This window comes from Triticum urartu, chromosome 3A (assembly GCF_056163025.1).
Source record: "Triticum urartu cultivar PI428250 chromosome 3A, HENAU_Tu73, whole genome shotgun sequence".
In the NCBI taxonomy this organism is placed as follows: Eukaryota; Viridiplantae; Streptophyta; class Magnoliopsida; order Poales; family Poaceae; genus Triticum; species Triticum urartu.
In genome coordinates this window covers 445473881-445495998 of record NC_141875.1, presented here as the reverse complement: position 1 = coordinate 445495998, position 22118 = coordinate 445473881, and the positions used below count along the sequence as shown (strand labels likewise).

The window sequence follows — 22118 nt, the reverse complement described above, 5'->3', positions numbered from 1 at the left end:
ATGTCCCTAGTGAGCCTCTAGTTTACTAGCTCGTTGATCAATAGACGGATGTGGTTTCCTGACCATGGACATTGGATGTCGTTGATAACAGGATCACATCATTAGGAGAATGATGTCATGGATAAGATCCAATCCTAAGCATAGCACAAGATCGTGTAGTTTGTTTGCTAGAGCTTTTCTAATGTCAAGTATCATTTCCTTATACCATGATATTGTGCAACTCCCGGATACCGTAGGAGTGCTTTGGGTGTATTAAACGTCACAACGTAACTGGGTGACTATAAAGGTGCACTACAGGTATCTCCAAAAGTGTATGTTGGGTTGGCACGAATCGAGACTGGGATTTGTCACTCCATATGATTGAGAGGTATCTTTGGGCCCACTCGGTAATGCATCATCATAATGAACTCAATGTGACTAAGGAGTTAGCCACGGGATCATGCGTTACTGAACTAGTAAAGAGGCTTGCCGGTAACGAGATTGAACGAGGTATGGGGATACTGACGATCGAATCTTGGGCAAGTAACATACCGATGGACAAAGGGAATTGTATACGGGATTGATTGAATCCCCAGCATCGTGGTCCATCCAATGAGATCATCGTGGAACATGTGCGAGCCAACATGGGTATCCAAATCCCGTTGTTGGTTATTGGTCGGAGAGATGTCTCGGTCATGTCTGCATGGTTCCCGAACCCGTAGGGTCTACACACTTAAGGTTCGATGACGCTCGAGTTGTTATGGGAAATTGTACGTGGTTACCGAAGATTGTTCAGAGTCCCAGATGAGATCCCAGACGTCACGAGGAGTTCTAGAATGGTCCGGAGGTGAAGATTTATATATGGGAAGTCTAGTTTCAGTCGCCCGAATGGTTTCGGGGGTTATCGGTATTGTACCGGGACCACCGAAAGGTGTCCGGGGGTCCACTGGGTGGGGCCACCTGCCTCGGAGGACTTAGTGGGCTGAATATAGGTGGGAACCAGCCCCCTAGTGGGCTAGTGCGCCCCCCCCCAAGGGCCCAAGGCTCCTAGGGTTGAAAACCCTAGGGGGAGGGGCGCCTCCCACCTGCTTGGGGGGCAAGTCTCCCCCTCCTGGCCGTCGCCCCCCCCCCTCTACATGTATCTAGGGGGCCGGCCCCCTCTCCCCTTCACCCTATAAATAGGTGGGGGTGGGAGGGCAGCCGCACCCCTTCCCCTGGCGCAACCCTCCACCCTCCAATACCTCCTCCCCCGTAGTGCTTGGTGAAGCCCTGCCGGAGAACCGCAAGCTCCACCACCACGCCGTCGTGCTGCCGGAGCTCTCCCTCAACTTCTCCTCTCCCCTTGCTGGATCAAGAAAGAGGAGACGTCCCCAGGCAGTACGTGTGTTGAACACGGAGGCGCCGTCTATTCGGCTCCTGGATCAAATCTTCCGCGATTTGAATCGTCGTGAGTACGATTCCATCAACCGCGCTCTTGTAACGCTTCCGCTTAACGATCTTCAAGGCTATAAAGATGCACTCCCTCTCTCTCGTTGCTAGTATCTCCTAGATTGATCTTGGTGACACATAGGAAAATTTTGAATTATTACTACGTTCCCCAACAGAAAGATGGTGGTGGTCGTAGCCCGTTCGCCCAGCAGGGTCGCCTTAGGGATAAACGGCTATGTGCGTATGAAATATGAGGGGTGGATTTGCTAATCTAGTGTCCACCCTTTCTAAGGTTGCCTCGAGCCTCCTTTTATAGGTTAAGGGGTCACCACAGTGGCAAATCAGTCATTATGCACTGATAAGATAGCAAACCGAGCTATCATACCTAACTCTGCAGGCATACAGAGCGCATTAAATGTGCCGCTCGACGTCACATCGTCGCTTGCCCGGCAAGCCTTGACGGGTGGTTTTGCTAGCTTCGCACCTGCTCGCTTGACACGTCATAGGACGGGTGTCATCTGTGGGTATTCCCTGTAGAAAGAGGCCGCCATGTGGGAGATGGCTGCCACTTAGTCATTTTGCGGCTTAACACCGCACTGATCAATGACGTGCATCGTGGTGAAGTGGTTTAGTGAGGTAGCTGCGTCTCCGTGAGCCCAGTAGGCCCTACTGGGGTGTCTTGTAGGCCTTCTTCCGGGGGTATCCCCGCCCTTGCCGAGCTCGCCTGCCCGGCAAGGGAGGCTTTTCTCCTGATGGTTTCTTACTCCTCTGGCATGGTCTTGGTCCTCTTGATCTGCATGTTGGCCTTATGAGAATCTTGATTTCTTGTACTTTGGCATGTCCTTAGTGCTATAAACTTGCTCCCGTGCCTGTGCATAGTCTGGGCAACAGACCCAGGGTTTGTTGCACTAAGACAGAGTAACGCCTTAAGTAAGATGACATGATGTAGAGGAATAAACTCAAGCAATATGATGAAAACCCCATCTTTTTATCCTTGATGGCAACAATTCAATATGTGTCTCGCTACCCCTACTTTGTCACTAGGTGAAATCATGCAAGATTGAACCCAGAGCTAAGCACCTCTCCCATTGCAAGAAAAACCAATCTAGTTGGCCAAACCAAACCGATAATTCGAAGAGAAATACAAAGACATCAAATCATGCATATAAGAATTCAGAGAAGACTCAAATAATATTCAGAGATAAGCTGGTCATAAATCCACAATTCATCGGATCTCGACAAACACACCACAAAAGAAGATTACATCGGATAGATCTCCAAGAACATTGAGAATCAAAGAGAGAGAATAAGCCATCTAGCTACTAGCTATGGACCCGTAGGTCTATGGTAAACTACTCATGCTTCATCGGAAGGGCAATAGAGTTGATGTAGATGTGCTCCGTGATCGAATCCCCCTCCGGAAGGATGTCAAAAAAGGCCCCAAGATGGGATCTCACGGAACATAAGGTTGCGGCGGTGGAAAAGTATTTTCGTCGCTCTTTTTGGTGGTTCTGGAATATATGAAAATATATAGGAGGAAGAAGTAGGTCAGTGGACTCCCGAGGGGGCCACAAGCCAGAGGACGCCCCCCTAGGGCGTGCCCCTGCGGTTTGTCACCGCTTCGTGGGTCTTCCGACTTGGACTCCAAGTCCTACGGATGTCTTCTGGTCCAAGAAAAATCATCGCGAAAGTTTTATTCCATTTGATATTCCTTTTCTGCGAAGCTAAAAAACAAGGAAAAATAGAAACTGACACTGGGCTATAGGTTAATAGGTTAGTCCCAAAAATAATGTAAAATAGCATATTAGTGCATATAAAACTTCCAAAACAGATAATATAATAGCATGGAACAATAAAAAATTATAGATGCATTGGAGATGTATCAATCAACGAGCTAGTCTAGTAGAGGCTCACTAGGGACATGGTATTTTGTTTATGTATCCATACATGTATCTAAGTTTCCAATCTATACAATTTTAGCATGAATAATAAACATTTATCATGAATAAGGAAATACAAAATAACAACTTTATTATTGTCTCTAGGGCATATTTCCTTCAGTTTCCCACTTGCACTAGAGTCAATAATCTAGATTACATTGTAATGAATCTAACACACATGGAGTCTTGGTGCTGATCATGTTTTGCTTGCGGAAGAGACTTAGTCAATGGGCCTGCTACATTCAGATCCGTATGTATTTTGCAAACTTCTATGTCTCCATCCTTGACCTTTTCATGAATGGAGTTGAAGCTCTCTTGATGTGTTGGGTTCTCTTGTGAAACCTGGATTCCTTCACTAAGGAAATTGCTCCAGTGTTATCACAAAAGATTTTTATTGGACCTGATGCACTGGGTATTACACCTAGATCGGATATGAACTCCTTCATCCAGACTCCTTCATGTGCTGCTTCCGAAGCAACTATGTACTCCACTTCACACGTAGATCCCGCATGACGCTTTACTTGTAACTGCACCAACCAATAGCTCCACCATTCAATATAAATATGTATGCGGTTTGTTACTTAGAGTCATCCAGATTAGTGTCAAAACTAGCATTGACATAACCATTTACGATGAGCTTTCGTCACCTCCATAAATGATAAACATATACTTGGTCCTTTTCAAGTACTTTAGGATGTTCTTGACTGCTATCCAGTGATCCACTCCTGGATTACTTTGGTACCTCCCTGCCAAACTTATGGCAAGGCACACATCAGGTCTGGTACACAACATAGCATACATGATAGAACCTATGGTTGAGGCATAGGGGATGACTTTCATTTTCTCTCTATCTTCTGCAGTGGTCGGGCTTTGAGTCTGACTAAATTTCACACCTTGTAACACATGCAAGAACCCTTTCTTTGACTGGTCCATTTTGAACTTCTTCAAAACTTTATCAAGGTATGTGCTTTGTGAAAGTCTTATTAAGCGTCTTGATCTATTCTTAGAGATCTTGATGCCCAATATATAAGAAGCTTCACCGAGGTATTTCATTGAAAAATTCTTATTCAAGTATCCTTTTATACTATCCAGAAATTGTATATCACTTCCAATCAACAATATGTCATCCACATATAATATCATAAATGCTACAGAGTTCCCACTCACTTTCTTGTAAATACAGGCTTCACCGTAAGTCTATATAAAACCATATGCTTTGATCACCTCATCAAAGCGTATATTTCAACTCCGAGATGCTTGCACCAGTCCATAGATGGATCACTGGAGCTTGCACACTTTTTTAGCACCTTTAGGATCGACAAAACGTTCTGGTTGCATCGTATACAACTCTTCTTTAAGAAATCCATAAAGGAATGCAGTTTTGACATCCATTTGCCAGATTTTATTTAAAATGCGGCATTGCTAACATGATTCGGACTGACTTAAGCATCGCTACGGGTGAGAAAGTCTCATCGTAGTCAACCCCTTTAACTTGTCGAAAACCCTTTGCGACAAGTCGAGCTTTGTAGATAGTGACATTACCATCAGGGTCATTTGTCTTCTTATTGAAGATCCATTCATTCTCAATGTCTTTCCGATTGTCGGGTAAGTCCAGCAAAGTCCATACTTTGTTCTCATACATGGATCATATCTCAGATTTCATGGCCCCAAGCCATTTATCGGAATTTGGGCTCATCATAGATTCCTCGTTTTTTTGGAAATGGAGGAGGACCCCCGGCCTCTGCATATGGCCGATGCATGCAGCCACTTTATTAATTGTTCACACAAGACCTTACAAAGCAAAACAACAATAAGAGTAATGCCACCGTCCAGGCAACATCTGTCGCTACTCCTATCCAATTGATGAAGGGATGCCGATAGTCTGGGCCTAATACCAAACAGACATCACAGCCAAACCTAACATCTAAGACCAGAGGTCCCATCCAGGACGCCTGCCGGGTATGGGTCACTCACCAGTCCGGCGCACTCCTCAACCAGGATGCCTGCCGGGTATGAGGCCGCCACAGCCACTTGCCACCAATCCATCTTCAGAGTTGTACTGTTGCATCTACCTTGCCCGGTCTAGCTGTCGTCGACGCCACCACGATGCTAGACCGTGTCACCCTCCTACACGAGTCCATGTCCGCGCATCGGACGCCGAGTCACCACAGTGCCATGCCGCCGAAACCAGCCGCCATCAATGAGTGAGATGACGCACCGCTCCACCAAAGAATTCGTCCTCTAGTCCTACATCTAGCCGCTGCTCAAAAAAATGCCCCCATGAGGGAAAACGACGCCAAAAGCACCGCCATCATCCGATCCAGAAACTCCAGATCTAGGTTTTCACCCAGAGCAGCGGAAGCAAGTCGACAGAAGCTGCAGTGGTGATGTCTTCAACAAGATAACGACGCAAAAATGCCGCCATCGCCCGCCATGACCCGAGTCATAGCATCGTTTTCACCGGCAGCCTTGTCTCTCCACTCGATGCCGGGACTGGATGCGAGAATCCACAACCATCTAGCCGACCACCTCCGATGAAGAAGATGGCCACCACCTCCACGCCCAGGGCCGGAGCCCTCAACGTCCTCGTGTCGCGGGCCTAGGCCAGAGGCCGCTTGCCGCGCTAGAACAAAGGGTGCGCACGATGGCTTGAGGAACCACCACCCCGATCCGAATGGGATCTAGATCGGGAACCCTAGCCGCCGACGTGATCTCTTCGTCGCCGTCGCCAGCACGACAACCCTAGTCGCTGCCGGCCTGCACCGCCACCCTTGAATCGGCCGGAGTGGGTCACCACCACCCAGATCCGATCGAAAGCCGAGGAAGGTTGCCACCGCCATTGCTGCGGCCCGCAGGCTTAGCCTACGGTGCCATCGGCAGCGGCGGTGGCGGGAGGGTCGTTCGCTGGGGGAGGAGAAGAGGCCCGGCGGGTTGGCCCCGGTGCGGCGCGGCGCCGCCGCACGGGAAGGAGCACCTACTGTCTATATAGCTTCTTCATAGTTCGTAGGTTCGCCATGGTCTAATAACATGACTTCCAGGACATGCTTACCATACCACTCTGGTGCAGAACATGCTCTGTTCGACCTATGAGGTCCAGTAGTAACTTGATCTGAAGTTTCATGATCATCATCATTAACTTCCTCTCTAGTTACTATTTTTTTATCAATCAAAGACAGTAGGAGAGGCTCCTACTGACATTTTTCATTCATTTTTACACCAAATACATTTTGTAGGGGTACACAGGCGCACCCAAGGGGGTATCCTCTGACCCTACATCCTCATCCTCCAATCACATGGTGAGGGGGTGATAAGGAGAAGTAGTATGTTACAACTAACACAAAGTTACTCTTATACAATGGAGTTTACAAAACTTTCCACGAACCCCACTAAGGAGGGTTTGACTCTATGAGCTAGAAGAGAAAATCCATCTTAAACCTTTTCTTCCAAGAGGGGAGCGAGTTGGGGATACTCCTGAATATTTTATCATTACGTTCCTTCCAGATTGCCCACGGCGCCGTCATAAAGATCTCCATAAACATGGGTTGGGTCCAGTTTTCCTTTCCTTGATGGATTTTGACCAGACGGTCACCCGGGTCAACAAATTGCATCCTGATTTCTCCCCAGCATTCAGCACTAAACGGACAGTCAAAAAATAGGTGCTCCACTGTTTCCTCTTCCCCATTGCCACACAGGGCACAATTGGTTACATCTGGAAACGTTCCAGTGTCGTCTTCTCAGCATGTTTTTAGTGTTAGCGCGATCAGCTGCGACCAACCACGTGAAAACTTTGATTTTCATTGTACATTTAGATTTCCAAATCCATTGAAAGGTCTCATCCGCAGTCACATTTCTGAAGTAGTAGGCATAAAACTGTCGAGATGAGTATTTGGCTCCCCATACACAAGACCACACGTCGTTTTCCCCAATGGCAGGGTGCGTGCACGCTGTCAGTTCATGTAACTCCCGTAGTTCATCTCTTGCTTCTAGGGAGAGGGGGGGAGAACTCATCTTGCAGGTTGGTCATCGCAAGAAAGTGAGCTACCGAAGAGTCCTCCTCTCTGACAAACGAAAAAGCCCTGGGATCAGAAGTTTCCAGCGGTTGTTCGAGCCATAGATCCTTCCAGAAGAGGATGGTGGAACCATCTCTGACAGTCACCTGGGTGATCCCACGGTATGTATTGCTAAGGTTCATCACATCCCGCCACCAAAATGACCCGCAGGGCTCGGCCGCATGAGGGATTTCACCATCATAGTACGTGGACCAGATAAGTTCACACCAGGGCGTATCTTTTTTGTTGTAGAAGTTGTGTAGGAATTTCATCAGCAATCCTTGGTTTTGGACTTTTATGTCAAGGATTCCGAGGCCTCCACGTGATTTCGGTCTGCACACTAGATCCCATTCAGCCAGCGAGTTGCAGGACTCACTGTTCTCTGCTTTCTTGCACCATAGACATCTCCTTCTTATTTTGTCTAGGTACTCCACTATCTTGGGGGGGGAGTTTGAGGGTGCACGTGGGGTATATCATTAGCGAGGTAATCAATGAGTTCAGCAGGGTCAGTTTGCTCCCCAGGTTCAGCATACAGAGGGTGGAGGATAGCTTGCGCTCGGCATTTTCCACCACTGGCATAAGGTCTGATACCGATGGCCTAGTAGTCCCCATCGGCAGCCCGAGATAAGTGAACGGTGTCTACCCAATGGAGCATTGCAGTATCTGCGCCAATTGATTTACGAGATCATCCTGTACATTGAGCGGAATCATCATTGACTTGCGGAAGTTTATCTTTAGCCCGATGGAGTTAGCATAGTCCAGTAGGATCTCCTTCATGTGAGCGACTTGTGTGGGGCAAGCCGGCATGATCAGAATGGTGTCGTCCGCGTATTGTATCACCGGGTAATCTGTCGATCGTCTGCTTGGAATAGGCAGTTGAATCAAGTCGTTTCTGTGCGCATCATTAATTGCTGCTTGCAAGAGGTCCGCGGCGAGGACGAATATGTGCGGGGAGAGAGGATCCCCCTGGTGAACACCACACTTGCATAAAAATTGTCGGCCGGGAACCCCATTAAGGAGGACCGATGATGTCCCCGAGCTGAAGATCATTTTGATCCAATTCAACCATCGATCACAAAAACCCATATGCCTCATTATCTCAATCATGGATGAGTGTTCAATTGTATCGAACGCCTTCGCAAAGTCTAGCTTCAGGAGGATGATGGGTTTCTTGGAAGATTGGCATTGATATATGTATTCAAACACCCATGCCAAACAATCTTGGATCGTTCTGCTCCTGATGAATCCGTATTGATTTTTATGAATAATCTTTAGGACGAGTTTCTGTAGACCATTGGCCAGTACCTTTGTGATAATTTTCATGCAGCAGTTCAGAAGTGTGATGGGAGGGAAGTCACTGGATGTTTCGGGCGAAGGAACTTTCGGTATCAGCGTGATAAAGCCCGAGTTGACACTGGTGAGATCCAAGTTGCCATCATAGAAATCTTCACATAACTTATAAAAGTCTTCTTTGACGATGTGCCAGCAAGATTTTAGAAATGTTCCGTTAAAACCATCCTCTCTAGTTACTGTAGGCATCACGGGAACGATTTTCTCTGATGTGTTACTATACAATTTGACAGAAGGTACAATTACCTCATCAAGTGCTACTTTCCTTCCAGCCACTTCTTTCGAGAGAAAGTCCTTCTCTAGAAAGGATCCATTCTTGGCAACAAAGATCTTGCCTTCAGATCTGTGGTAGGTGTACCCAATTGTTTCCTTAGGATACCCTATGAAGACGCACTTCTCCGATTTCGGTTCGAGCTTATCAGGCTAAAATCTTTTGACATAAGTGTCGCATCCCCAAATTTTAAGAAACGACAGCTTAGGTTTCTTGCCAAACCATAGTTCATACGGTGTCGTCTCAACGGAATTCGATGGTGCCCTATTTAATGTGAATGCGGATGTATCTAATGCATAACCCCAAAACGATAGTGGTAAATCTGTAAGAGACATCATAGAACGCATCATATCTAATAAAGTACGGTTACAGCCGAGAAGAGACTGAAAAAAGACTTAGCAGTTGGAAAGGTAAACTGTTGTCTTTGGGTGAAAGATTGGTCTTCAATTCAGTAATAAGTAATATGGTACTATATATGATTTCCTTCTTCCAGTTGCCGAAAGTAGTTCTACATAGATTTGATTACTTCCGATCAAGATTCTTTTGTCAAGGAGATAGCGAGAGCAAGAAATATCAACTGGCTAAATGGAGTGTGGTTTGCCATCCCAAAGACCAAGGCAGGTTAGGAATTCATGACCTTGAGGTTAAGAATAGGTCCCTCCTCGGCAAATGGTTGTTTAAATTACTAACGAAAGATGGTGTATGGCAAACCCTCTTAAGAAAGAAATATGTGGGTTCCAAGGCGGTATCCCAAATATACAGGAAGCCCGGGGATTCCCACTTTTAGGCGGGTCTAATGGCTACGAAGAAATATTTCTTCTGTTATGGATCCTTCTCGATTAAGGACGGCTCGGAAATTAAATTCTGGAAGGACAAGTGGCTAGGAAATGCCACACTCTGGGAACAATATCCGGCTCTATACAACATTGTGCGCCACAAGGGTGATACTATCGCCACGGTAATGAAATCATTTCCGCTAAATGTGACGTTCAGAAGAGATTTAATTGGACCCAGACTACAATCGTGGAACATTCTGCTTCAGCGGTTGTCCACGATGCAATTCTCACATGGGTCTGATGTATTCAGATGGAACCTCCATGGGAATGGACAATTCTTAGTGGAATCTATGTATGGAGCGTAATCCAGTCTGATGTGCGAGTTGATAATAACAAGAAGTTCTGAAAGATGAAGATACCTCTTAAGAATAAAATCTTTGCATAGGATCTTCATAGAGGCGTCATTCTTACTAAATGTGACCTTATTAAGAGGAATTGGTATGGAAGTCTGCAATGTGTCTTTTGTCATCATGAGGAGACAATAAAACATCTATTTTTCCAATACAAATTAGCTCGTTCTATATGGTCAGTCAGCCAAATAGCTTCTTGCCTGTATCCTCCCTGTAATATTGCTAATGCATTTGGCAACTGGTTACATGGGATTGATCACAAGTTTAGAACTTTCTCAGGGTGGGAGCACTTGCCATTATTTGGTCGTTTTGGCTATATAGAAATGACAATATTTTTAGCAATAAAAGTACTTCTCTATTGCAGGTTATCTACAGATGTACCGGGACTCTTCATTTATGATTCTCTCTACAACGCGTGGAGAATCGTGACCTGTTTACGGGGGTGTGTACATGATTGAAGGATACGGCGAGGAACAATTTTACCCAACATGGGTGGCAACATAATCTTAGGATTAGCCCCCCTCCGCTTTAGGCGTTATACGGAGTCTAAATGTTTCTTTGTATTTTGCCTTTTTATTTTTCGTTTATGTGAGAGGTCTTTTTTGGTTGTATACATTTTAATTATGCAGAGACCGAGTGTAATGCTTAAATTTTTTAAATAATAAAAATGCCCCTTTTCGGATAAAATAGTATGTTCCACAAATGGTGTTCTCACATGAAATATAAGCCGCCACGATGGCCTTTTCCTCCAAATAAAAGCGAATCGCGTGGACTTGTTGAAATATGGAAATGCATGTACAATCTAGAGTGAGTGCATACATCAATATGCATGCCTCAGATCATCCACGCCCAGCACCAGATCAATCTTAAGTGAGGTCCTGAATTGTTGTGCAGAAATGAACAAAAGTGAGCTCCTGGACAGATCTTCTCGCGTGGTCCCACTGCCTGTTGCGCGGTTCATCCTGACGGAATAATTGCACTGCGGAACAGGATTCTGTTTTCATGTGTATTATCTCCGGGAGGAGCGTGTACTCTAGTGCTCCCTCCATTCACTGTATATAAAGCAACAACCTACATCTCAACGATACAAGATGATGAGATAACCCTCAAACAACGCTGATCTCAGGACAACCATATTACGCATGACATGACTATCCAAAAATAGAGCATAGAAAAATCTTAGTACAATGCCACGACATACCCTAAAACACTTAAACTCCACAACAACGCCCTCAGAAAAGATAACAACATTGTTGTACTAAGGTGTTCCCTCCATTCGCTATTATACTAAGATATTCTAACTTTTTAAGTCAGGTGTATATATATGTATTTTAGTGTTGTTCGCTCGTTTTCAGTCCGCATGTAGTTCATATTGAAATATTCAAAACATGTTATATTTGTGAACAGATGAAGTATTTAATAAGCTTTCTTAATCTAAGGCCAACTCCAACGAGGTTCATCAAACAGACGTGTCCGGGAACAGCGGTAAGAGAGGCGACCATTTTACATGGTGCATCATATGTCCATCTTATTTCAAATGATTATTCAAAAAGCGGGTGAATTTAATTTTAAATGAAGGATATTTGTTAAATTTTGATATATTTACATCCATAAGGACGAAATTTAACAAAATCTAAGAACTTAGCAAACTACCGATTGTGACACGTAGGCATGACCTCTGTCGGCACCTCCATCATTGTCCACTTCGACGTTGTCATCGTCATTCCAGCGGCTGAAGGCGTCCCAGTGGCCACGGCAGCCCTCGTCAGTTGTCGTTGTGTGCTCCTTGCGCAGCTGCTCGACTCTCTCCACCCGGCGGCGAGGGTCAACTGCGGATCCGCGTTACCTGCCATTACCTGTGAGTCGGGCCAAGCACTCAAACTCGACCAGCCTTTGCCCTTGACGGTGAGCCGTATGGTCATGTCAGTCTGAGCGACATGAAGGTGGTAAGCGGCTGTTTGGTCATGTCTGCTCGGAGTGACATGAATGCGGGTGAAGGGTTCGGGGGAGGAACGAGCAACAAGGGTTCTAGGTGGGAATGCACAGTCGGATGCGTACGTCGCCTATGTCCGGACACTAGCAAAGCTTTCCGGTTTGATTTTGATTTGTGGGATTTCGGATGTCTGAACAAACTTGGTGCCCCATGTTGGATGATGAAAACTGTCTGGACATTTGAGGATAGTTTGGTGAACCACGTTGGAGTAAGAGCATGGTTAATGATATAGCCAGTTGCTAGCTATAGCAAGTTGTTATTGTTGGTTTTGATCTGACGGCTTAACATGCCAGTTAGATCTAGTAATATAACAGGAAAAAAAGGAAAAGATAACGTTAAAGAAAAAGGCCCCACGCACCAACGTATGTGAGCTTTTTCTCCCAACTAAGGCGCCTTGATCAGGGGCACCCAAACCAACTGATGGTTTAGGTCCCCTGTCGCCAGCGCTACATAAAAGCGGGTACGGGAGAGGGTTGGCAGCCTGCGCAATCACAATTTTCATACGGTTTCACTCCCCTTCCGATATTCTCTCACCCCATCCGATCGGGGGGAGCGCTGCAGCGACGGGAAGACCTACTCCAGCCGCCGCTGCTGTCCCCGGGCAGTGCCGGTGGCGTCCTGAGGGCATCAGGACGTTGAGGAGGACTGCTACCTCGATTACATCACCCCTGCATCACGCCTGCATCGAGCAGGCGATCATGTCCACTGCCGTGACATGTAAAGATTCCCTAAACCTTCTCTGTTCATGCTTTTTAGGTGATCTAGATGCAATCAGTTCCTACTAATAGTATCCCAGAGATGCATAATTACTCCAACAATGGTATCAGTCGCCAATTTTGATTGCAATAGGTCCCTATATCATTGATCTGTAGATCAACATGAAGTTTAGATCAAGTCAGGTTTAGGGTTTTATGATCAAGATTGAAAGTTTTAGCCCCATGCTCATGCTATTGTTTGATGTTCATGCCAATTGTCGTGTGCAAATAATTATGTGATACCCTAATTTTGCTACGGATCATTACTGCCACCTATGTTCATCAATTTTAATTAATCTCAGTTAATATCTCATGCTCACCTTCATGTTAAGTTGATTAAAATTGAACATGCTTAAGTTCTGTTTCCATATGCACTAAGCAAATTAGAAGGCAGAGGTCTAAACAGTATACAAACAGTAGAATCTCCACATCAAGAACCCTAATTTTTATCCCCAATTCGAAAGTACACTCATTCTGCAACCAGAGCTGCTTTTAATCCAAAATAAGCACTGATGAACACGAATTGGAGAAGAATGAGGCATAGGCTCACCTAATGCGCCGCGTAGCCGCCTTTCCCTTCGGGGCCCGCACAGCGTCCATCGTGGTGCGAGGGCGGAGACGCCGCGACGCCGTCGCCTCCCACCGGAGCGACGCGCGGAACATTGACTAGCCGCCACCGCCGCCACTCGAATGGACGAGCTCGTCGCCGTCGCCCCTCATGTCGCGGTGGCCGGCGTCCCTCCTCCCTTGATGCGCCATGAGCACGGACGTCGGGGCCACGTTCGACGGGGGAGCGCGCAGGATTCATCCTGCTACACGCTCCTCCGGCGAGCGCCGCCGCCGCGCCGCCATGGCCGGCGCACCTTTTGGGCCGCCGTCGCTCTGCCAGAGAGTGAGACTCGGGGAGGAGGGGAGGAAATGGTCTAGGCTTTTTGACTGCGCCACTGTTTTTGCTCAGTCGCGGGGCGATCCGAGCCGTCGGCTCGATCCGACGACTGAGAGCATCGCGTGGCTCCCTGTTGGGCCGGCGGGTGTTTAACGGGCCATATCCGGCCGCGGGCTTCAGCCCAGGTAGTTTCAGTCCAAAAAAATGCTACTGGACTGAGCTGCATTTCGGACAGCCGTATTGGGCCAAAATCACTCTCGCGTTTTTCTGTTTTTTTTTCAGTGCGTTTAAGTTAATACTTATTATGTTTTTGCACCGTTTAAAATAGAAAATGCCTAAAACTAAAATGAACACATTATTATTCTGGGTAAAATTGAACCAACGAGATATTTTATTCAGGATTTATTATGTGTTTTGCATGATGAATTTTTAGACATCAAAAATAATGATATTTTCTTTTATGTTGATGTTTAAGTTCGGAATGAAATGACTCTAATTTTAATTCGGACCAACGTTGTTTTATTATTATGAGTCATCCCCTATGATATTTTAATTCCATATTTTTTCTGCCCAACGGTGTTTTGACATGGAGTTGAAATTAAATACTTGGCATGTTTGTTTATTTACCAACGTAAATTTATAATCATGCAAGTTTACTTGTGAATTTTTATGATGATTTCAGCTTCCGCTCCATTTCGGTCCGACACGATCGAACCACTTAAGGGGAGTAACTTCCCTCGTTGGAAGTCCCAAGTCGAATTATGTTTAGGTTGTAATGAGTTTGACTATGCCTTGAGGGAAGAAAAACCTGTGGCACCTGTGGCAGGTGTTACAGGGTATGCAGAACTAAAGAAAGACTATGATGATAAGATGGAAAAGTGGAACAAGTTCAACCATATTGCGCTTCTCATCATGAAAGCGACAATATCACCGGACATTTCTGAAGCACTCCCTAAGAAAGACACTGCTAAAGAATTCCTCACTGAAATGGATGAGCAATTTAAAGGCTCCGACAAAGTGTATGCTCATGAGCTTTTTGCTAAACTTCTTCAGAAATACACTATTGACGGAAACGTTAGGCAACACATATTGAGGGTGGTAAATGCTTACACCAAACTTAAGGCTTTGGAGTGTTCTTTAAGTGAAGCCCTTCTTGTCATAATTATTCTTGAGTCTCTTCCAGAAGAGTTTGAACAATTTAAGGTCAACTATAACTCTCTAAAGGAAAAATGGCCACTCTCTGAGATGACCGCAAGGATCGTCCAGGAGGAAGAGAGGATCATGAGGCAGAAGAAAGACCATGTTTTTCATGTTGGCTCTAACAAGAGAAAGCATGATGGGCAAGGTTTTCCCAAGCCTCAGAAAAAGCAAGTCAAGAAAGAAGGCACTAAGCCATTCAACCCTAAGGCATTCAAGGGTAAAGAAGCCGGCAGTTCTTCTTCTGCTCCTAGCAGCTCCACTACTGGAGAAAATGCTTGTAACTTCTGCAAAGAGGAGGGACACTATCAAAGGGACTGCCCAGGCTTTCTAAAATGGATGAACAAAAGAGGTATTCATGAAATTACTTTTGTAGATGAATCTTTTTATGTCGATTTTTCTATAAAGTCACGGTGGATTGATTCAGGGGAAACCACTCACATTGCTAACTCTATGCAGGGATTCGATACGATCCAAACTATAAGAGGAGGAACAAGAAAGCTTAACGTTGCGAACGGAGTTGAGACCGATGTTGAAGCTGTGGGATCTCTCACGTTGGAGCTACACACTGGCCACACTCTTAGATTGAATAATGTTATTTATGTGCCTACCTTAAGTAGGAATTTGATTTCAGTTTCTCGTTTAGATGATGATATGTATGAGTGCCATTTTGGCAAGAAACAATTTGCTTTGATCAAATGTAATAAGAATGTAGGCATCGGTGTTAGACGAGGCCAACTATACATGTTATCTCTTAATAATGATTCAATTATGCATGTGAGTGATGAAATTAATGTTGAGAAGAAATGGAAAGGAGTTAGTAATTCTTCGAAATTGTGGCATTGTCGTTTGGGCCACATTTCGAGGGGGGAGAACGGAATGCTTAGTTAAAAATGAAATACTCCTCCCATTAGACTTCTCATATGCAGACAAATGTGTCGACTGCATTAAAGGAAAATTCACAAAAACAATTAAGAAAGGAGCAGTAAGAGCCACAAGGGTTTTAGAATTAATTCACACCGACATATGTGGACCCCTTAATGTTAAGTCTGTAGATGGTTTTGATTCATTCATTACATTCATAGACGACTTTTCCCGCTATGGATATATTTATCCCATACGTGACCGATCGGAAGCTTTGGAGAAATTCAAAGTCTATAAAGCGGAGGTTGAAAATCAACTGAACGCGAAAATCAAAGTTGTACGGTCTGATCGCGGGGGAGAGTATTATGGTAGGCATGCTCCTTATGGGCAGATTCCTGGACCTTTTGCCAAGTTCTTATCTGAAAATGGAATCATTGCTCAATACTCAATGCCTGCTGAACCACAACAAAATGGTGTGGCCGAGCGTCGCAACCGCACCCTTATGGATATGGTGCGAAGCATGCTTAATCACTCTAGTTTACCAGTAAGCCTTTGGATAGAGGCATTAAAGACAGCTGCACACATACTAAATCTTGCTCCAACTAAGTCAGCACCGAACACACCTTACGAGATGTGGGCAGGAAAGAAACCGAGCTTGAATTACTTACGATGTGGGGTTGCCCTGCTGAAGCTAAAGTTTTCAATCCACAACTTAAGAAATTGGATCCAAAAACTGTTAGTTGTTTCTTCGTTGGATACCCTCATAGGGGAAAGGGATATCATTTTTATTGTCCAAGTCATACCACCAAGTTTGTGGAGACTAGACAAGCGGCATTTTTTGAGGATAATAAGGTCACTAAGTTAAGGGAGATCGATCTTGAGGAGAAGCGGGTTTGTGCACCATCCCCGATTATCCAAGAGATTGTTTTTCCAATACGAAGAAATGTGACTGTAGCGACCCGACCCGAATGGATCAAGTCTCTGTGCTTACGTGTCATCCCTGGATCGGTATGCTGACACACACAGTACTCGAAGGATTTATAACAGAGGTAAATCACATGTATAAAGTAACGTAAATACTATTACCTCAATCCATATAGCGGAAGCAACAAGGTTGTGGATTCCCATCAACACCAACGGCAAAGTTGAGTGTAGAAACCGTAACCCTAACGTATCACTTACTCGTCGTAAGAAACCTGCAACATGAGACGTTGCAGCCCGAAACGGGTCAGTACATTGAATGTACTGGCAAATTCACACCATAGAGAAAATGATGAACAATGGCTATCACTATATGCATATATGGCTGGTGGAAAAGCTCTATGGTTATAAGGTTTTTGCGTAAAGCCAATTTTTCCCTACTGCAAAGGAATAAATTTATTTAACTATCATGGTGGTCGTGAAACATTGAGAATGGTTGACAGCATTCTCAATCCCAATTAAGTAACATCATTAAACCCAACAATATTCATTTAAAGTAACGTGATGAGATCAACAGGATAATCCAAGAACTAGATACTCAAGATGTCCATAACCGGGGACACGGCTAATCATGATTAGTTTATACACTCTGCAGAGGTTTGCGCACTTTTCCCCACAAGACTCGATCGCCTACGTTTGGTTTCTCGCACTACATGGTGTTTGAGAAAACGGATGATCGAGACATAGTCTTTCAGAAGCGCTAGCACCTTACATGTGGGGTAGACTGTACCACCTACAACCCCTACATCTGCTAGTCCACCCAGTAAGATTTCACACAACTTAGTCAACTATGCCAGAGCCCATAGTAGCATGTGGCTGCACACGGAAGTTTCTAGTCTGAATAATCTTATGATCCCTTTGAGCCTGGGTGGCGGTCCGAAAAAAAACAGGCAAGTCCTGATAGACATCAGGTGCCCCAATCCACCCAGATGTGTGTTTAAGTTGCCACCTTAGATAAACCATTAAAATTATCAACTCACATCTGTCATGGATATCACTCACCCAATCCACGTCTACTAGCATAGCATGGCATAATAAGCAAACATAGAAGTAACTCCCAAAGGTTTCATAATAAACAGGTAATAGGTACTACCTCATCTACTTCCCATCCCACAATTTAATTAGACCCTAAACATGCAATGTGTGGGGATTTGATCTAATGCAATAAAACTGGGTTGTAGAAAAAGGTATGATCAAAGTGTGAACTTGCCTGCAATGTTGATGGAGATGATTCGCACTTAAAACTCTTGATAGATCTACTCGTCACACTCCGGTCAATCTATCGTAAGAAGACAATAGTAACCACACAATAAGTACTCATCTAGTGCACAATTAAAACTCGAATGAGAGAACGAACTAGATAGTTCAACTTAAGAACTCCGGTTGCAAAGAAAGAACGAACCGAACAAAGAAACGGAAAACAAACGGCGGAAGAAAACAACTCGGTTCTAGCAAGTTGAAACTAGGTCAAATTTTACCGGGGCAAAAACTTGTTTAAGTTGGTTAGACGGAACGGCGGTTTCGAAACAAAACTCCAGGCGCTTGAATCACCTGATTCCGATAAACGGGCGAGAAGATAAACTAGAACGAAGATCGGATCTGAGATCGCGATCGCGGAATAAATCCGACGAAAAGAAAGAGACGAATGGTTAAACGAACGGGCGTCGTTAACCGGGAATAATCGGTGATCATGTTCGTTGAGACAAACGGTCCGAAAGAAGAACGAAAACCGATCTAGGGTTTTTGGAAAAGAAACCGAAACGAAGAAAACGGAAAACCGATCTAGGGTTTCGGAAAAGAAACCGAAACAAAGAAAACGGAAAACCGATCTAGGGTTTCGGAAAAGAAACCGAAACGAAGAATCGGAGAGAAAAACCGGAAAAGAAAACCGGAACGGTTTCTTTTAAAAGAACCGAACCGCGGGGAAGAAAAAGAGAGGCGCGGGGCTACCTACGGCGAGGCGGGGCGAACGGTGGCGACGGCGGCGTGCTAGGGCGGCGGCGGCAGCGCTATAGGGGCGGCGGCGGGTGAGGGGCGCGGGGTGGGGCGCGGGGTGGGGCGCGGCATGGGGAGGAGAGGGGGTTTGGGTTTTTGGTGTGAGGAGAGGGGGGGTGTGGGGATATTTATATTGGTGAGGGGAGAGGAGACTTGGGGTAGGGGACAAGAAATAGAGTAGGAAAAAGAGTCCTAGAAGAAAAAAAAGGAAAACGGAACAAAGGAAAGAGGGGGGCTAAAGACTTGGCCAAGGGGCAAGGGAGGGGCGGCCGGCTCCTGGAGTCCCGCTGGGACTCGGCGAGCGAGGCTCCTGGCGCTAGCGCACAGGGAGCTGGGGCGGCGGCTGGCCTGGCTCCCTTTTTTAAAAAAAAAAATCCGCGCGCAGAAAAACAAAGAAAAAGAAAACTAAACGAACTCCAAAAATTCTAAAGTAAATTTTCCCCGACTCCTAAAAATGAGCCGAACAAAATGAACTTTTCTCCGGACCTAAAATGCAATTTTCGAAAACGCGCATTTTTCCCTATCCAAAGAAAAACAAACAAACACCCGAAAACGAAATTTGATCTATTTATTAAATCTTCATTTTTCCTATATTTTGGGAAAGTCATATTATTCCCTCTCTTATATTTTTGATAACGGAAAAATTATTGAAGATGAAATAAATAAATCAAATGATCCTCTTTTCAAATTCGAGAAAACTCTCAAATATGAAAATAACGAAATCTCCAACTCTCTCCGAAGGTCCTTGAGTTGCGTGAAATTTCTAGGATCGACCAAAATGCAAGAAAATAGGATATGCATGATGATCTAATGTATAACATTCCAAATTGAAAATTTGGGATGTTACAAACCTACCACCCTTAAAAGGAATCTCGTCCTCGAGATTCGGAGAGGCTAGCAAGAAAAGGTTAGGGTTTGGGGGTCTTCTCAAAATCCATCGATCATCTCACGGGGTCTGGGGTGCTACCACCCTTAGAATCATGGTTACTGTTCCATCGAAACTCATATACTTCATCCATATTGTTAACAGTGTCGGTCTTCTCAAATCCTTGAGAAAATTTCTCCTCTAAGCTCTTCCGGTAACGGCATAACCTTTTTCCTCAATTCTTTTGTACTTTCATCCTGGTAAGGTTATTCCGAGATTTGGTCTTCTTAGCTGATGGGTCTGGCGCCATTACTAAACAACTATCGATATCTCATGGTGGTCAACCATTTATGGTTTCTCCTGCAGGAAATGGGTCTGGGTTGATCCTCACCGTACAACCTACGGTTGGCAAAAAGCTGCCGTGTACAAGGGAAAAATACCTATACCATTCTAAGGTTTAACAAGGTTTAATATCGTCGTCTCTCTACTATAGGTAAGTCACTAAGATTTACCATTCCATATAGCAAGGCGAATAATAAGAGTAAGTCGGTATGGTGATCAATCCATCCCGCACCCAAATCATTACCTTATATACAGTTTAGCGAATCTCGCATTCTAACACTCGGTCATCCTCACAAGCATTGCAGAATTTCTCTTATTGACGAACCAAGTTCGGAATAATCCATTGATTCTGCAAGCCAGACCAACATCTATCGTTCCTTCACAACTCTCAGGTTTTGCGTAAACTCCTATAAAATCGTCTGTCGATAAGGGCATATCCTCTTCCAGGGTTTTTCCTTCAGCAAGAGTGTGCTTGCAACTTGGCAGGTCCTGGGGCCTGTGGGTTATGGCACATCTCATCACTTGTAGTCCTTGAACGTATCATCGGGCAACTGATCATTATTCCAACTTCCAACTTCCTAGTATTCTTAAATCCATCCAATTGTATTGTCTTCCTTCCTTCTATTGGCACCAAACTAAGATATGATTACTCAGACTCATCATGGAATTTTCATTGATCCAACATCATACCTCCTTTATATCCAATAGTAATTTATCTCTTCATCCTCGTGGGATATCCCACATACCGAGATAAAAACTTATACTTGTGAAGTCCATATTCCACTTCATGGAACATCATTATCCTTTCCGCGGTCAAGCGTCCTTACAGGGGAATATTGGCCATCTCTGCATGGCACTTCTTCAACTGGGAAACGTGAAACACATCCTGAACTCCTGACAGTACATCGGGTAATTCCAACTTGTTGGCCACTTCTCCCATACGTTCCATAACTCGGTATGGTCCTACAATTCTCGGGGCTAACTGTCCCTTAACTCCAATCCGTTTAACTCCTCGCATAGGGGACATGCGAAGACATGCTCTGTCTCCAATCTTATAGACTACCTCCTTGAGTTTTTGAGTCTACATAACTCTTCTGCCTGGACTGAGCTACCTTCAGTCTATCTCGAATCAACTTAACATTCTCCTCTGACTCCTTGATCACATTGGGTCCAAACAACTGACGGTCTCCAACTTCATCCCACATACTCTTGGGTCATCACACATATCGAGACACAACTCGTATTCATTTTGTCCGAAATCCATTACAGGGTACTACCACCCTTAAGATGCACAAACCTTCCATAGACCATATTTCTCTTATCCTCAAAAATGGTCAAAATCCTTCTTCATAGAGTAACAACTCATAAAATCCATATCAGTACCAACGATGCTACTTTATTCATTCTCCAATGATTACAATCTCTTGCTTTTCCATTACAAGTCTCAACTCAACACCTCAATATAAAGGAAAATGTTCTTACTACTACGGCTATATTTCTTCTGTTACAAACTCAACTATTTATCACAAGTCTCCTTCTCCTTCGGACAATCTCTGGCAAAGTGCCCTGCTTCATTACAACGGAAACATATTACTTCTAACAAGTTTCGAGGTTTTCTTGTGATTATATAGCCTCCTTGGGTTCTTGGCTTCCTTTTTGGGCAACTGTGGAGGTAGTGCCTGGTTACTATTGTCTGCTTACGATAGATTGACCGGAGTGTGACGAGTAGATCTATCAAGAGTTTTAAGTGCGAATCATCTCCATCAACATTGCAGGCAAGTTCACACTTTGATCATACCTTTTTCTACAACCCAGTTTTATTGCATTAGATCAAATCCCCACACATTGCATGTTTAGGATCTAATTAAATTGTGGGATGGGAAGTAGATGAGGTAGTACCTATTACCTGTTTATTATGAAACCTTTGGGAGTTACTTCTACGTTTGCTTATTATGCCATGCTATGCTAGTAGACGTGGATTGGGTGAGTGATATCCATGACAGATGTGAGTTGATAATTTTAATGGTTTATCTAAGG

General features: G+C 44.7%; 1 protein-coding gene across 1 annotated transcript; it reads left to right on the top strand.

The window, feature by feature from the left end:
• The first annotated feature begins 12823 nt into the window (after positions 1-12823).
• LOC147980014 (uncharacterized) lies at positions 12824-15540 on the top strand. The gene is made up of 3 exons (XM_087516809.1): positions 12824-12913; positions 14520-15386; positions 15494-15540. Exons 1-3 carry the CDS (start codon positions 12895-12897, stop codon positions 15538-15540), a joined length of 933 nt encoding a protein of 310 aa, XP_087372935.1. The 5' UTR covers positions 12824-12894.
• The last annotated feature ends 6578 nt before the right edge of the window (positions 15541-22118 follow it).